Below are 17,074 nucleotides of genomic sequence, written 5' to 3' on the forward strand. Positions count from 1 at the left end.
ACAAGCAGTCACTGTAGAAGAGGGTATTTTTTCTTATGCGTTAAATTAAACGAAAACCAACTGACCTGGCTCAGCGCACCCAACTGAGAACTTGATTTTAATTATTAATATTCAAGACCCAACCAGCATGACAAAACAGTGATCCACGAAATGAATGTTAGCGTAATTAACAGTAAATTATTATTTCATCGCGTTTGTTTCCTCAAAGGCGGTCATAATTAGTTGGCTGAACAGCGAAAAGGACGAACGGTGAGGGAAAGAAACCAAAAGGACAATGGTGTAACCCTTGTTTTCCCATGTGAGGAACATTTGGTAATTCATTTAATTCATCGTCAAAGCTTCACGACACAAAAATGAAACTGCACAACTCAAATCTTATCGCAATGTGCCTCGCGGGCGCTGTGATTTTGAGTTTCACTACGCCAGCAAGATCAAACCTAAACCTGCAAAGCAACGACTTCAATCAGTTTCCAATACCAGTTGGTAGGTGCAGTATTTGTTAGGTACATTTTGGATTACTTCACTACCTTTAAAACGCCATTAAAGTTATGTTAATCTATGGTTAGGTGGCACATCGATTGTTTCCCTGATTCAAGGTCAAATGACCGTGCTTTGTGATAACAAAGCGCGGTAACACTATCTAACTATAGACCTTAAGGGAAAGCTGTTGTGGATTACAAATAAAATGACATGAAAGAATATAAAAAACATAGCAAAGCATGTTACAGGTGTGAATGGGGTTAGGAGACGTTTTCATGTAGCTGAGTTATATGTCATGATCACTCACTCAATCATTTTCATGCCCATGGGCACATAAGACATTGGTTATATGAGTCATTGTATGTGATGATAAAGACTGTAGTAACAGTGTGTGTATATTTCCCTGATGTAGGGTCAAACGACGCGGACTTCGTTGTGAAATTTAAGGGTGAAATCTTTAGCTGGAAGAACCTGACTGAACTGCTCCGCCAGCACAATATCACTATACCACAGGAAAGTGAAGTTCTCGCTGAAGTGCTTCAACAAAAGGATTCCTCAGACCAATCTTGTCAAGGAAGATGTTTCATGGACGAAAGGAGTGACGAGAAGAGGTGCTATTGTGATAAAGCTTGCAAAGCATACGGTGACTGCTGCTTGGACTTTCACTCAAGGTATGATTCAGCTGAACTTTGACTCCCTAGTCGGCTTAGCTTTTATCTTGAAGCGAGACCTTCAAAGTCAACCGATGTGTTTTGCATATCTTTTTAATTAAAAACTATTCTGGATCATCACTCTGTTTTTCTAACGTTTTATTAGCTTTAACTGACATTTTAGTCCAGTTTTATAAAGCAAATGACCATAAGTTCTATTAGAATCCCATCAAGAGTGATGCAACTCTCTCATACTTTTTCTTGAAAGGATAATTCTATAAATGAACAGCAGTCTTTTGAGTGTTCTAATACGCACTTCTCTCAAGTACGGAAAATTTCTGAATCGGACTGAAGACATCCGACGATATCTGAAGTCGAAAAAATATACTTATTATATGGTTAGCTCCGCGTGCGGACAAGATGAATCAAATCCTGCGCTGTGATTGGCTACCCGAGCGGGCAAGATGGAGCTATCTTGCCCGCTCGGGACTACCCGCCGTGTCCTGCAAGAAACAATTTCCCGAAAGCAATATAAAGAATAATAAATCTTTTATTGACCAAGGTTGTTCAGTCAAGATGGCTGGATATTGGCCTCGTTCTTTTTTTTTTGCGAGTTTATGGACCGAGACGGAGTCGAGGTCCATAAACTCGCACAAAAAGAACTTGGCCAATACCCAGCCATCTTGACCTCACACCTGGGCAATAACCCATTAATCGTTACTGGCAGGCCATTAAGTATCTTCTGCACATTGCGAAGATCAGTCAGTGTCTTAGTGTGCATTATTTCGACTTAATCCGGATCACGATCAGCGATCTAATATCACTCGGATCGTGGTGCATCAAGGGAGCCGAGGAATCTATTCTGGATAAGGATTTATTAGTTCCTTTGAAGTACCACACGTGATCCAAGTGATCTTGGATCACTGATCCTGATCCGGATCATCCTAGTGGAACTCATCCTAATTTTAGTCATAACAATTTTCCTCTCTATCTTTAATGCATGACTAAACTTGATAATAAAGGACTGAGTAATTTAAAACCTGTTGCATAATTGTTACTACTGAGTAGGAGACCATCATTGCAAGGCCCTCGGCGTTTTAGCACTGGTTGGTATTTAGTTTTTCACTCTTATTCATTTTGTCATTTATCGTTTATTCCTAGTTGTGATCCAAATGGAAATGCCAATGATGACGATCTTCTTCAGAACGCAAAGTGTGGGGAGACCAATCCATTTTCATGGTCTGGGGTAATCATGAAATCCTCTTGCAGCCTGCCTGGAAACCAAGATATTAACGAATGCCAAACTGTTCAGCAGCTGAATATGACGATACAGAAGGAACTGCCAGTCTTTGACTGGACGCAGAATATAACATACAGAAGCATTGCTTGTGCCAGATGCAATGGTGAAGGTAACTTAACTTTCTGGGGCCTCAACATTGAGTGTCGAGGTAGCTCATGGGATGGTGGTGACATCGAGGCAGTCAAGACGTTTGTAAAAAACAATAGCTGTACATGGAAATACGCTCCATTGCCGGAACTGAAGCAACGCTACAAGTCTTGCGTGCACCCCGATACACAATGCACTGCTTCAAATCAGCTACCGGTGATGTCTGTAATCAAAGAACTGTGTTCTTCCTATTCTATGACGTTTCGGGTTTATGCAACGAAAATAGTGAAATACAGAAACCCTCACTGTGTGCTTTGTAATCCAGAAGGAAAGCGTCAACCAGGGTCCTCCGCTGGAGGTCCACCAATGCCACCTTGGTCGATCCTCGTAGATGTAAGTTCAAACATTGCTTATCCAAAAGAACCAAAGACTCCACACCCAACTGTTATAACTGGACCTTCTGCACAAGGTGACAATCTCACGTCACAGATATTTAACTGCACTTCAAATACCAAAAACTGTACAGTAATCGTGGGTGGTAAAACATGCCAGGTTGTCACTCTGACGAAAAACCAATCGACGCCTGTGAACGTTTCCTTTAACAAAAGTCGTGTAATGTTCACAACGAGAGAGCAGTTCTTAAAAGACAAGAAAGCCATGAAACTACAAGGAAATGCAGTATATGTTTTGTGTCCAGAACGTCATACTGATAAAGACCCGAAAGAAGACTCCTCAGTTCTTATTTACATCACATTGATTGGCACGGTGCTGTCGATCATTTCACTGTGTATTCTTCTTGGTGTTTACCTCATGTTCAAAGAACTGAGGAATCTCCCTGGCAAATGTCTTATCAACCTCTCGTTGGCCTTGCTGTGTTATCAAACTATCTTCCTCAGTGCTGCAAAGTCGAAAGAAATTGATGTTCTTTGTAAGGCAGTCGCCATTTTTCTCCATTTCTTCATCCTCGCTGCATTTTCCTGGATGTGTGCCATGGCATTTGATACAGCGAATGCCTTTTCAGTTAAGGGTAAGTCAACTAAACACTCAAACATACGACGGTTGAACTAAAGGTTTCAATTCGATTTAACGTGGAAGAGGCGCATGCAGCTCTTTATTAAGCGAAAGCGTTAAAATCGTTTAGAAAATATTGTTGTGATCCTCGTCTATCCCGGTTTGGATTTTCATGTAGGTATGTAATAAATAGGCTAGATTACCAACCGCTTTTGGGGAAAGGAGCTCGTTCCCCGCCCCCGAAGGGGGAAAGTAGGCCAGACTCAAGAGAGCGGCAGAAATTGAGGCAATGCATTAATGAACTTTTGAAAGTGAATTTGATCGCTTGCCATTTCGTAATCTGATTTTCACTCACGTGGCCAGCAGCCACGCAAATTCATTAGAACAAAGCAAAGTGCTTAAATAAGGAAATAGTTCAACTCTCACAGGGTTGTTTTAAGACACCAACATAACTTATTACAACTTTATGTGAAAACCATAATAGCACAAATACCATGCGTTAGAGCCTTATCTCAAATCCGCCAACAAGTACATGGGAAATTGATCATGACTGACACAACCCCTGTTAAATCTCGTCTGTAACCATGGTTACACGAGATAGAAATCAACTCCATATGTTTTGTCATTGTTGTTTTTCCTGTGCAGGAGGCAACACAAGGAGACAACCTTCGGACATTACGAAGACCTTCATCAAGTATTGCATTGTGGGATGGGGACTGCCTGCTGTGATTGTTGTTTTGTGCTCTGTCCTGGACTCCTCTGGAACTTTTCATTTCGGATATGGTTTGTAAATGAAAACGGGCGGAAAAATAGAAAGTCTAAATAAAAGGTCCAAGCTGGGTGTTACATATTTAAATGGAGGCAGCGTTGCCGAGTGTTTAGGGCGCCGGACTGGAAATCCGGAGTTCGCTGGTTCAAGTCTGACCACTAGCTGATCTTGTTTAAGGGTTGACCCTAGTTCAGCTCCTCGGCTGCATTTGTAAATAGCCAACTGGTTTGCTTCCAGTCAGATTGGGTTTAACCCTTATAACCTTATTATGTTTAATTTGAGTATTTGTTTCTGAAAGTTAATTACTCGGCCCCAATTGACTTTGGCTAATCACTGACCAATGTTAAACAAAGGCTACTTATATTTTTTGTATTATGTTAGTTAGCTACAGTGTGCTTGTGCTCGCCTTTCGAGACCTAACTTAGTCTGTGAGTGGGGTTTAGTATTACAGGACACTGATTGTATTCTCATCACAGTTATATGCGTTCCGTTTCTTGACCTTTAGGAAATGCAACCTATTGCTGGATATCAGATAAAATAGGAATGATTGTTTCCATGGTGACCCCTATAAGCCTTGCTTTGGTCTTTAACATACTGTGCTTGACGAAAAATATTTATGCCATTCGTCGTTTACAGGAGGTAAGTACCATTACAAAGAGTACAGGGGCAAGACTAGCGAGTAACCAGCCCATAAGTTGGACGGCTTCGTACTTCAGGACTGTGCTACCTTAACAGGGGATCTGCAGTGCTTTCTGCCGCACATCGTGACTTTTTTGAGCTGTGACTGCGAAGTGATTGCACTCGCAAGATGGTTATGTATATTTTTCTATTGTGAGACATCGTCTCAATCTCATGTTAGACTAACTAGATGCCCATAGTCATCCTGTGGCTTACAGTTACAATAGCAATTACAATAGGCCATTTTACAGTTGTGTGCTTAGTTAACTGGCCTATGAATGCAAGCGAGGCTGGAGGTGACCTTGCTTCGATACCTATCTCTGCTTTTCTCATTTCAATGCCAACTAGTTAGCATAAGAATTTGATTTACACAACAATAGCGGTGAGGTCTGTATCAAAACAAGGTCACCTTCAGCCTTGCTGCCATTCAGAGGCCAGATCACTGAACAAACAACTGTAAAATGGCCTATTTAATATTTTGTCGCCGAAAATAATAATTCTGTTCAGCTTCGCCAAGTTCGGCTTGGCTTGCTTAGATTTGGGACATCGCACAAAAGAGTGGGAGATCGTGGATAATCAAAGACAAAGAAAATATCGCTTTATCGTTATGTATTGTAGTAATTGAGGCGCGTATCGCTGTAGAAACGTTTCTCTGTAAGAGAACCGGTGAAGCGCCTGTAAACGTTGCTGTTTTAAACAAATAACACCATCAAAGTGATTCATTCCATTTTTTGTAGGGCGCCAGCCTAGCAGCAAGCAACAGCTCCCAAGCTTCTTTGACCCTAATCTGCATCAAGCTGAGCACAGTAATGGGGCTCACCTGGATTCTGGGACTTCTAGCGAATTGGAATCAAGCTGCATTCCTACATTATCCTTCTACTGTGTTAAACAGCATGCAAGGTAATTGTCGATACTGATAACATGTGAGGAACTCCCAACGTATCCTTGCACGATAAACGGGTTACAGCAACAGGTACCCGGTCGTTTGGCCATTAAGTCACTTGGCCCCCAGCCGTTTAGCCCCCAATCAGAAGTCGATTAGCCCGCAATCAGAAGTCGATTAGCCCCCAATCAGAAGTCGGCTTGCCCCCAACCAGAAGTCGAAAACACTGTCTTTTTCTCTTTCTTTAAGCGTGAATGGGTGCTAATCGACTTTTGGTTGGGGGCTAACTGGCTATGGGTAAATCGACTTGAGGGCTGAACGATCTACAAGTTATTCCAGCGACGGAGAATGATTCTGATTGACTGAACGGCCCACTATATAATTTTGGTCGATTCATACTGATAAGGCAAGGAGTTTTCTATATCTAGGGACCTGAAAAGGATAAATAATCTATATCACTTCAAATCAGTGTGATATATTGCTCTTGGCATCAGGGTCATCTGAGATCACTTTGCTACAGCTTGATACGTCATCAGTTATTTCCACGTCAAGTGAAGTGTCAATGATTTCACAACTTGCTAACTACAGAAAAATTTTACCAAGGCTGACAGGAACTCGGTAGCTTCCGACAAAGGCAAAGAAACACGAATCTAAAAGTGGAGAAATAAAAAAGCACCATACAAATGAACACGAATACAGATGTACATGTAGGAAGCTGCTTTGATGATACTCCCTTGAATTTCAAGTTAGTTTCAGTGTTATTCCTAGAATACAGATAAGATACAGATAAGATACAGAATACAGATAAGAGGTCGGTTATCCGACTTAGCTACCGAAGGTAGCGACTCTCCGAAAGTAGTGGAAGACTCAAAGTAATGATGGTCGTTAGGTATCCATGTTTTTCTACGTAATTTGAAACACGGAATGACTGATTTTCTACAAAATACGTTTCAGGGTTTTTCATTGCGTTGTGCTTCACAACCACCAAGAAAGTGCGAGGCCTTCTCAAGGAAAGGTTAAGCAAACCGCTTTGGAATGCCACGGCTGAACCTCAGACAAGCGTCACTCGTGATAAATTTACTGGAAATGCTGCTGTCGAACCAGCATCAGGTTTCACGAACATGAACTGCCTCTCAAGGGACAAAGCGAAACAGTATACTTTTTGAAAATGTCACTCCTCTTTCTATGAAATACCGCACACAGCCACTGATATGAGAGAATTCTGTATCTAAACATCGAGGATAGCATCGAGGGAGTTGTTGAGAAATAGCGTAGGCCGAGAGAAAAGTTAGTTGTACGCGACGTTTCATAGGGAATTAGACTTAGACTTAAGGACTTTTCTTAGAGAGTTATTTTGTCAACGCGCGGTCAAACGAGCTGAGACAACCGGAGAATTGATGTCCACTGCAAGCACGTCACCGAAAGAAAACTCTCTTAGGATTCAATGAAAATTTGAACAGGTTCGAAAAACGGTAACGTAATTGAGATATTGAGATGGGGGAGCTTGTACAAAAGAAAAAAAAATGGAGCAATGCTCTCTTCAGTACTGAAATCTTTCGACAGTGATAAACTAGGACCTCACTTCAAATTTTGCAACTCTTTCAGAACGTTCTATTCAGTGGATGAGAAAAATACCACAGGAAAATTTCTTTTGAAAGGTTGTTCCCCAAAAAAGTGACAGAGAAGTCCTCACGAAAATTAGCTTACAGCTTGTGGCGACATTTAACACCACTGCTGGAAATAGCGCACATGTCAATAGGGAACTTAGCAAACCGAGTGCCATAATTAACTCTCACAAGTATGAATTATTTCGTACTTAAAACTGTAGAAGACTAAAATTGCTGCAGAAAAAATCAAAGGCACTCGACTGCTTGTAGTAATAACCTTACGAGCCAATATTTAATTTTTTCTGTTCCAACTCAAAGCTGTCACTTGTGTCATGTACTGAGAACTTCCTCGTAACAACTGCAGTTTCCTTTTTTTTTTTTAACTTTGGAAATCGACTGTCGTTGTTGTGTACCAAGGTCTAACTTCAAGTCTATATTACCAAGGCTCTAGAGAAGCGCTTTCCTCGAGATCCAACTGAACCTGGCAAAAGACAAGCCTGTACGCGTTAAGTATCCACTCGCTTGTACAAATACAAATAGCCAAGTTCTTTGGGAGGTTTCTCTGACAAGGCGACTTTCCGATCGTTGAAAATGACCCACCTAAGAAAAATGAGATGATCAAAGAAGCTAGTTAACGGTACGAAATAAATATTAAATTTTTTGTTTCCAAACTTGGCTTTAATTCGAGGAAAACCGTAAAAGATTAATACCGATGTAGAAATAGATTATAGGAACGAAGATAAGTCACATAAAAGCTAAGGAATATAAAGAATGTAGAAAAGGAATATAAAGGATGTAGGAATAGAATTTAGCAGTGAAAAGTACGTCATTAAAAAGGACAATTACGAATGTGGAAGTCGAAGATCGAGACGAGGTAAGATCGACCTAGTACCTTTAACACGTACAAGCAAAACGTACATATTGCAGTAAATGGAAAATGGGTACACGGGTAATTGTAGTTTGGCTAAAATGGAGGGAAATCAGATATATGGGTTACTGACCAAGGGTGAGGTCAAGATGGCTGGATATTGGCCAAGTTCTTTTTTGTGAGTTTATGGACCGAGACGGAGTCGAGACCTATAAGCGCGTTAAAAAGGAATGAGGCCATTATCCAGCCATCTTGACCGAACAAGCTTGGTAAATAAAGGATTTATTATATGGAAAAAGAACACTATTTTCTTGCGGGACACAACGGGTAATCCCGAGCGGGCAAGATAAAGCCCTCTTGCCCGCTCACGGACCACCCATATAATAAGAACAAATAAATACCTTCCTTCTTTTAGTACGTGACAAACATAATGCCCGCACATTGTGGAGGTGCCCATGTGACTAATGAAGGCAATTAAGCGGTATTCTGAAAATTAAACAAACATAATTCAGATATGTGAAGATGGATGTATATGAAGTATATTATGTACTGTTAAGGGTGTGCTGACAGGGCAATATATATGATGTTATTAAAGATTTTCCAATAGTCAATGCCAAATTAAAACTGTCTCTCCTACTTACTTCCTGATCCATCTTTGTACTGGGGTCCAGTGTCCTGGTTAGTTTGGCTCTGGCTTTCCGTAGAGTCAAGTTCGTGCGCATGACTAAATATCCAATCCGCTGCACGTTCCAAGTTATTGTCCTAAAGTGCGGGTGACAGTGGGAAATGAGACGCGTTGATTTGAGAACTCGACAGTACGAAGGTACTAGCCTTTGTACGGAATTCTCCCTCTTCTCCAGAATCATCCGCAACTAACAATTTAAACCAGGCTTCAAAGAGGCTTGCTTAACAATTTGTGACCCAAGTCAACACTTATCGTCCGTCTTGATGTAGTCCAGTCACTGGTAACATAACCTTTTACGTAAGTTGTGTTGCCAAACAAAGAGGGAACAGGGACAAGAGACCTGGGCTTCAAAATTTAGCCATGTACATGAACGTTACGCGAGATGAGTGTGAAGTCTAGTAAACACGATTATTTATGTGGACAAAGCTAAAGCGTTTAAACACATATGCCATTCTTTTGCTAATTCATTCTTTTTTCGATGTGCATAATTTGAGTTGCCTGCTCAGTGACCTGGCCTTTGAATGGCAGCGAGGCTGGAGGTGACCCTGTTTTGATACAGATCTCACTGCTTTTGTTGTGTAAATCAATTTGTTCTTATGCTAACTAGGTGCATTTACATGTCAAAAGCAGATAGGTCTGTATCAAAACAAGGTCAACTCCAGCTTCGCTAGCATTCATGGTTCAGGTAACTGACCACACAACTGTAAAATAGCCCAATCCTTCAAATCAAAGAAACGGTCAAATTAATGGTACGCTACGGTAGAATAACAACAACAGACTGGGACGGATGACAGGGGGCGAACCAAAAAAAGTCAAGTTCGTTGCTCCAGGACTCCCTGCAGTGCCGCAGAATAATACTCACTGTTGCTTTCAAAGCCTTGATAGCTTGAGCTTGAGTAAACCCCATAGAAACAATCATCCCCACAGCTTCTTCATTAACAGACTCTGCTTCCTTAGCACCACTTCCTGGAACCCTCAAGGGTACGGCGAAATCTGCAGTGAGGAGAAAAGTGGGACTGTCATCGACTCTACACCTGTATCTGTATATTTTGTCTCTAAAGGAAAGGAAATCGTAACTAACCTGGGTCTTCCATGTGTTCTAAAACCCAGTTCATGGCTGGCTCTATACCTATTACAAAGAAAAAAGGCATCTAAAACAAACAAGCTAAGAGACAAAACGATTCACAAGAAAATCCGATTTACGACAATCAAGTAGTACTGAGTGAGATATCTGTGAACTAGCCGTATGGTAAGCATTTTGCCACTTCAAATAATGCATCCTATCCTATCCACTATGTAAACTGAATCATATACGTAACCTCCTTGTAAAATATTTGAAAATGAAAACCGATTTCCCCGGTTTTGCAGTTTTATTCCATGTAAAGAGGACTAGAAAAATATATATATATCAGACTTCAGAGGGATTACCATTTAATCTGCATTTTTTTAGGTCTTCTGTAAAATTACTTACTAACTTTGTCATGGAGACTGGGATTATTCGTTTCTACCTCATTTCTACCAAATTATTGGCTATTTCTTTAAGAATGTTATTTTTCTTTTCTCTTTTCCTTTTTCTTTCTTTCTTTCTTTCTTTCTTTTTTATGTCCATATCTTACCTTGATTTTTGGTGTGATACACAGCTTTCCGACAACCTTCTTTATCAAACCCCATGGAGACAAGTTGAACAACAATACTATCATCGATCTGAATCTCAGGAGCTTCAAGAAATAATATCCAACAATTAGATGTGAGCTAGAGATTTCTATCGCGTGATAGTTGACAAGGGCGCAGCTCGAGTCAACTATCACGCATAGAAATCGAGAGCGAATAATCTAATTGTTTTAGTATAAATCTACTAGTTGTTCAAACCTTATCTAAATCCTCTACACAGACCCTTCGAAAACGCCAAGAAGAGGCCGTCGTTTTGCTAACAACGGCACATTGCTACGCTACTCACTATCTATCACAGAATAGACAGTGAGTACCGTAGCCAATCAGAGAACGGCATTCGTGATAGAACGCTAGTAGATTTATCCTGATATTTAGTAGAATTCTACTTAGTATACTAATAACGCTGACTGAAAAGACCAGCTAGTCTCAATCTGAAGTTTAACAAAGTGACGTCAGTTCTTCATGCGTCTGTCCTGTTACTGATCATAAATTTCGTCACAACATTGTCAAAGTAGCTGTGGATCCGTAGACTACTTTGACAATGTTATGACGAAACTCATCGTCAATAACAGGACAGACGCATGAAAAACTGACTTCAATTTGTTTTTTACGATAACAAAATGTCAAATTGTCCGCTCTCGCTCGTTGACGCATTGCATCACAATGAAAATTAGCCAATAAGCCCGCAATAATTTCTGCAGTTATCGTAAAAAACATATTCGCAAATACCAGTGAAAACATCAATTATCTATATCTCTGTGTATTGAGTCCATTTTAGGCTGTAAGTATTTCACTTTACGAATTATCTGAGATTCACAGAACGGCAGTAACCAGATAACAGATACCAGTGTGAAAATATACCTGGGGGAGCTTGTTCAGCTTCTGGGAGTTCTTCTTCACACGACTGAAGTCCTGTTGCTCTTAAATGAGTTAAGTCTAGTTCTTCTAAAATGTCTATTGACACATCTGTTAAAACACACAACCATACGTCACAATGTTCTGCACTGCAAACAATTGCAATTAACAATTATTGTTCGAAGTTGAGCAAAATATCGTGGTTTGTCAGTACCGAGCACAGCAAGTAGTTGCCTGAGCGGAAACCGGCTGAAGCAACTAATTGATCTGCGAGACTGCAAGTTTGTTTACATATTAAAATCACTCTATGACAGCTCAGGGAAGCAACCTGCTGTTTTTAATACAAGAGCGTGGCTACAATTATGCATGAGCAGAATATCATTTGCAGCAAAATTCGTTTAGAAGGTATTACTCCTGAGCAGGTCATTATTTGCAGGTCACGTGGTTCGTTCGCGGCCTTTGAAAAGGAAGAAAAAATGCCTCGAATGATAATGGTCTTTGCTGACCTTTTGAACGCCGCATTTCTCTTTTTAATCACAACACACAATTATTGACACAAAAAAAACGAGAAAATGGGAAATAATAAAATAGTGGATGTTGTCTTGACGTAACACCAAATTGTTGTGATTAAGAACATGCATGTAAATGTCTGGCTAAATAGGGCTGCTAGAAGGCGCAACTTTCTTCCAACGCGCTTGTACAAAACAAGCTCGTAGAAAACAAGCACCGTGTTTGTAAAGAAATACATTTGGAAGTTTGGGAGCATGAGAAATGCTATGGGAACACGATAAAGTTTACCTTTACCTTACCTTACGAGCCGACAGGCGAGTGTTTCCACAGCCTTTTTTGAGTTCTCCCAAACTTCCACGAGTGTTACTATCAAACAATTAGATTATGAGCTCGAGATTTCTATCGCGTGATAGTTGACGAGGGCGCAGCTCAAGTCAACTACTATGCATAGAAATCGAGAGCGAATAATCTAATTGTTTTAGTATAAATCTACTAGTCATTCAAAATTTTATCTAAATCCTTTTCACAGACACTTCGTAAACGCCAAGAAGCGGCCGTTATTTTGTTAGCAAAGGCACACTGCTACGCTACTCGCTATCTATCACAGAATAGATAGTGGGTAGCGTAGCCAATCAGAGAACGGCATTCGTGATAGAACACCAGTAGATTTATACTAAAACCCGATAGAAACACGGAGAGCATGTTTTCCATTCCTTTTAGAAAACACCGCGACGAAAAAAAGAGAGCAACTTGTTTACTTTGATCATCAAAAGGCAAATATCTTTGCACGCGCCATCATTACATCAACAGCTCGTGCTAGTTCTGTTTCTACCGGCTCATGGAAACACGATTTTAAACCAATCAGCGCGCTATTTTCTATATATTTACAAGAAAACCAGTCATACCGAGCTTCTTAGGAATCCAGTCATCACCAAGAGTGAATTTTTTCATCTGGACCATCAGGTAACCTGGAAACGTGGAGAATCTTGTTGATCTACAACATGCACAAACAAACAAAGTTAAGATATATCTTCAGCCCTTTTAACAGATGAGAAAATAAACTGGAAAATTACTTGAAAAAAACTGCCGTCTCTCGACATGATTTGAATTTATTCCTGGGTTGAGAGACGTCAAGGATTTGAGACTCGGATTGGATGTGATGACGTAACGCTGCAGAGATCCAAACGTGCCTCTGATGGGATGTTGCTTGGTAACGAGTTTTGACTCGCAAGTACCAACCAATCACAGACGCTTCAGGGATCTAGGTCCCACATCGTCATCTGTATCGTGGTTTATAAAGACGTTTCTTCAAACGTTGCAATATGCTAGTTCTAGCTTTCCTCAGAATTATATGTAAAAATTGTTAAAAAAAGGAACACAAAATACAAAGTACTCAATACTCCATTGAAGGCAGGATTATACTTTGTAGGTAGGTACTTCACATAACAATCATTAAACTCCATTACCATAAAAAATAAACTGTTTTCTTGCCTTAATCTAAAGTTTAAGTCAATCTTGCGTTTTTCATCCTATAGTCTCAAGCATTTAAGGACTTGTCAACAAAGTTAAAAAAAACAACAATAACAACAACAATCTTCATTGGCTCGGAAAAACATTTCAAGGACTGCTGGTAAAAACCTGAAGGGTTTTTTTTAGGAAACAATTCAAATTGTCCAACTTTGAGGAGTTTTCAAGGATGCTGCAATTTTTCACGCAGTTTTCAAGGCCTGTGCGATCCACGAGCTTCGAATTTCGGACGCCTCTCTCACACGGAGAGAACTTGGCAAGGAAAGAGCAACACATGTTTACTCATAATATCTGTAACTCACTTTTGTGCCACACTTTTGGCCTGCAGTGCTGTGCTGTAAAAGTCGTCCACTACTTCAGGAGTAGCAAAGGCTTCAATGCATGCTGTCATGGATACCCTGGGCCGAACTAGCTCACTGGGATCCCTGTGATGAACAACACAAGTGAACAAAACCAAGGGAAAATACCCTACCCTACCTAGTTAAGGTATAAAAGGCGACGCCCTGAATTAATCTTAACTTTGCTTTTACAGAGTCGACCCATCTTTTCCGTCTTTTCTTCGCTTCAGAGTCAACCCGCCCCATTCTCCCCAATTTCTCGGTCGTGAACATGAAAGGGACGAATTTTAATTTAAAAATCAACGAAAATAGCTGCGAAGATAATTTTTTTTTTCACATCGGTGATCGGTGATCGGTGATCGGGTGATAAGGAGATTTATTTAAGCGAAACATTTTTGAGGCACCTACAGTCTTTCTTTCTTTTCTTCGGCTTCTTTCTGTTTCATTTCGTAGGCCGCGACTTCATCTAGAAGGAAGACAGAGGAAAGCAAAGCGTGTTATTGTTTTAATTCATAACCGCTTATTCACTGATCTACTTTAGAGACGACGACGGAACAAAGAAAAACATGTCACTCAATACGCCGAATTCGTCTCAGACACAGGATTGGACAACAAAGATTCTCACCTTTATTAAGAACTGCTTCCATGGGTATGGACAATGACAGTAGTGTATCTTCTCTGTGGTTGTAACGGACTTTTCCTGATTGCATACACTGCGTCCTTTCTTCAACCTACATGGACAATCAACTGCTAGTTACTTAACTAAGAGCTCAAGTAAATGTTGCATTACAGTAATAACCTGCGTGTAAGAACCTAGTGGTTTAAGAGCCTGCTGGCAGAAATTTGCCATTTTAATACCCAGAAATATGCGAAACTGTTTAGCTAAGCAAGATCAAGCAGGTTCTATGTGGGTTACAGATACATTGTGATAAACATTTCAACCAAGGAGTGTGACTTTGAGATCGCAAATTTGTATTTCAAAAAAAATACGTAGAGACAACACAACATCTTCATTCTGTAATTAGTTGTGTTCGGCTTATAATTAAATACAGTTGTGAACAAAAAATGTACATTTTATTACAAAACTCAAGTTTCGTTATTGTTCTGGTAATCAACAACTAATTATCTCCTTCATGGAAATTAAGAACCTAATTAAAATTGCCAACAACTACCCCAAAATACAAGAACCTATTTTGCCAGACTTCAAAAAATGTAGGTTCCTACAGGCGGGTTTTAACTGTACCAAAAGTTCCTTTTGAATGCACCTTAGTTTCAATTGACATGCAGAACGTTCAGCGCTGTATTTTCCATTTTCCACTCTTTCTCGTTAATACGCACCTCTTATGTTCTTAGGGTTTGGGGAAATGCGTGTCGTTTATCGATTGTTTCGTTTGGCCAATTAAAACGAAGAAAACTGAAGATAGCGCAAGTCGCCCCCTTTACACAACCGCCATTGTGTTCTGTTATGCAGGCCCCTTCCACACTACGCCGGAGAAATTAGAAAACGGAAGTTTGCCTCTGAAAACGCTTCAAACGTTTTCAGTCACATCAAGCCGGAGGAATTTAAGAACGGAACAACCACCGGTCATTTTGGTTATGTGTTTGAGGAAAACTCGGTCTGGGAAATCACATGATTATCGTAAAGCCATCGTTTACGAAAAGCTTTGTTTTCAAAATGTTTTCCGTCCACGCGAAAGCGAAAAGCCGGCGTTTTCAAATTCCTCCTGTATGAAGAGCGTTTTCGAAAAGCTCCGTTTTCGTCACGGATTAGTGTGGACGGTAGGCCTAAACGTAAAAAAAAAGGTTGCGTTTTCAAATTTCTCCGGCGTGGTGCGGATGCTGCATCATAGAAAAACTGTTATTTTGTCGACATTGCATGTCTGTCTATACACAGAAAACAGTGCAAGCTAAGCTCTCGGGAAAGCTCTGAAACTCATCATGAGTCATGTTTCTCGTTGTTATGTGACATTTTTACAGGTAAGATAGTTTACCCAGTTGATGAATTAACTTCTTCATCGGAATTCGGACGGACACGTGAATGCAACGAGACCACACTACGACTGCGTTTTCGGTGGTACGCAAGATTCAAATTTTATGCTGTAATAATCATGCCTGTTGATCCCCTTACCTTATATCTAAATGAATCTACAGGGTTAACAGGACCTGCATTGGATCGCTGTAAGAAATATGAAATAAAGAAAAGAATGGATCATTGCTACTTTGGAGGCCCTATTAGGAGTTTTCAGGATACTGTATATTTAGGTTAAAAAATAACAGGATACAGGAGATTTCCTAGGGAAAATTACTGGGACATGGGACATCTGGGGGACAAGTTACTGGGATATGGGATGTTTAGATCAGGCAAAACGGGATCTCCAATAGGAAAATCGTTGACTCTTCCAATTGGAATTAACGGGATATTTAGGCCAAAAATTGATGGGGCCTTAATTTTGAAAAAATAAAGAGGGTTAACTGAAATACCTTTCAATGACAGAGCCCATTTAAGTAATAGTAAAGTTTATAACTTCCGGCCCATTACCCCCACATACCCCTAGGGGGTAATGGAAAAAAGTCAAACTGACTGAAAGTGAAAGTGAAAGTTTACAATTTACATGTACCTAATAGTGATAAAATTAAGGTTTATCATACTAATTTTGCAACGCAGCAATATGTAAGCCTAATGTTTGGTATGGTTCAGTGCTGCAAGGCTCTCATCTTCCCGCCCTCCCCTCCCCTCCTCTCTGCCTCCGGAAGGGCGAGAAGACAAGAGACCCTGGGAACGAGGTTAAGTGGATCAACTACTGTGAATGAATTTTGAACCCGACCCTCAAAAGCTCAAAACCCAACGAGATTATAATCAGTGGCACAACGGGATTTTAAGAAACACACCTCTGCTCTGTCTACAGTGGAGAGTAAATGCATAAAGAACTCTTGAGCATCTTGTTGTCTATTGGTGGAGAACTCTGGGTGACCACGCCCTATCACGGTTTTGAACATGTGAGGGGTAATGCCATCTTGCTCCTGCTGTAGAAGACAAAACAAATACAACATTCGTAGCTGAGAGGCAAATCTACAGTACTGAACCCAACGCATGCCGGTTCACTTTACATATTGTAGTAGCAAGTGGGACAAAGCCATCTTGATTTTTCGTAACT

At 40.4% G+C, this 17,074-nt stretch overlaps 2 protein-coding genes across 3 annotated transcripts in view; one reads left to right on the forward strand and one right to left on the reverse strand.

Moving 5' to 3' along the window:
* LOC110063695 (uncharacterized) lies at positions 1-8,973 on the forward strand. Its single transcript, XM_089282214.1, has 7 exons — positions 1-483; positions 893-1,151; positions 2,292-3,544; positions 4,174-4,311; positions 4,803-4,936; positions 5,713-5,875; positions 6,813-8,973. The coding sequence occupies exons 1-7, from the start codon at positions 354-356 to the stop codon at positions 7,022-7,024; spliced, it is 2,289 nt and encodes a 762-aa protein (XP_089138340.1). The 5' UTR covers positions 1-353; the 3' UTR covers positions 7,025-8,973.
* LOC110063724 (ubiquitin carboxyl-terminal hydrolase 5-like) overlaps positions 6,561-17,074 on the reverse strand; it is a 22,699-nt gene continuing 12,185 nt past the window's right edge. The window contains exons 16-28 of one of the 2 annotated variants that reach the window (XM_089282212.1): positions 16,809-16,943; positions 16,048-16,095; positions 14,545-14,650; positions 14,328-14,385; positions 13,884-14,006; positions 12,960-13,048; positions 11,551-11,655; positions 10,635-10,736; positions 10,100-10,147; positions 9,881-10,011; positions 8,975-9,095; positions 8,735-8,819; positions 6,561-8,065 (exon numbers count right to left, since the gene is read on the reverse strand). In XM_089282212.1, coding sequence (XP_089138338.1) covers positions 7,972-8,065; positions 8,735-8,819; positions 8,975-9,095; positions 9,881-10,011; positions 10,100-10,147; positions 10,635-10,736; positions 11,551-11,655; positions 12,960-13,048; positions 13,884-14,006; positions 14,328-14,385; positions 14,545-14,650; positions 16,048-16,095; positions 16,809-16,943 — 1,245 coding nt within the window. In that variant the 3' untranslated portion in view covers positions 6,561-7,971. The remainder of the gene's footprint in view (positions 8,066-8,734; positions 8,820-8,974; positions 9,096-9,880; positions 10,012-10,099; positions 10,148-10,634; positions 10,737-11,550; positions 11,656-12,959; positions 13,049-13,883; positions 14,007-14,327; positions 14,386-14,544; positions 14,651-16,047; positions 16,096-16,808; positions 16,944-17,074) is intronic. The other variant, XM_089282213.1, reaches the window with a different exon arrangement.

This window comes from Orbicella faveolata, unplaced genomic scaffold (genome assembly GCF_042242905.1).
Source record: "Orbicella faveolata isolate gen_17 unplaced genomic scaffold, um_ofav_v1 contig_12, whole genome shotgun sequence".
Taxonomy (NCBI): domain Eukaryota; kingdom Metazoa; phylum Cnidaria; class Anthozoa; order Scleractinia; family Merulinidae; genus Orbicella; species Orbicella faveolata.

What these genes read in the sequence shown, in the direction of transcription:
- LOC110063695 (XM_089282214.1), top strand. Translation starts at nt 354, where the DNA reads ATGAAACTGCACAACTCAAATCTTATCGCAATGTGCCTCGCGGGCGCT. An exon ending in TGCTTGGACTTTCACTCAAG is followed by an intron (nt 1,152 to 2,291) that starts GTATGATTCAGC and finishes GTTTATTCCTAG; the next exon opens with TTGTGATCCAAATGGAAATG. An exon ending in GAATGCCTTTTCAGTTAAGG is followed by an intron (nt 3,545 to 4,173) that starts GTAAGTCAACTA and finishes TTTCCTGTGCAG; the next exon opens with GAGGCAACACAAGGAGACAA.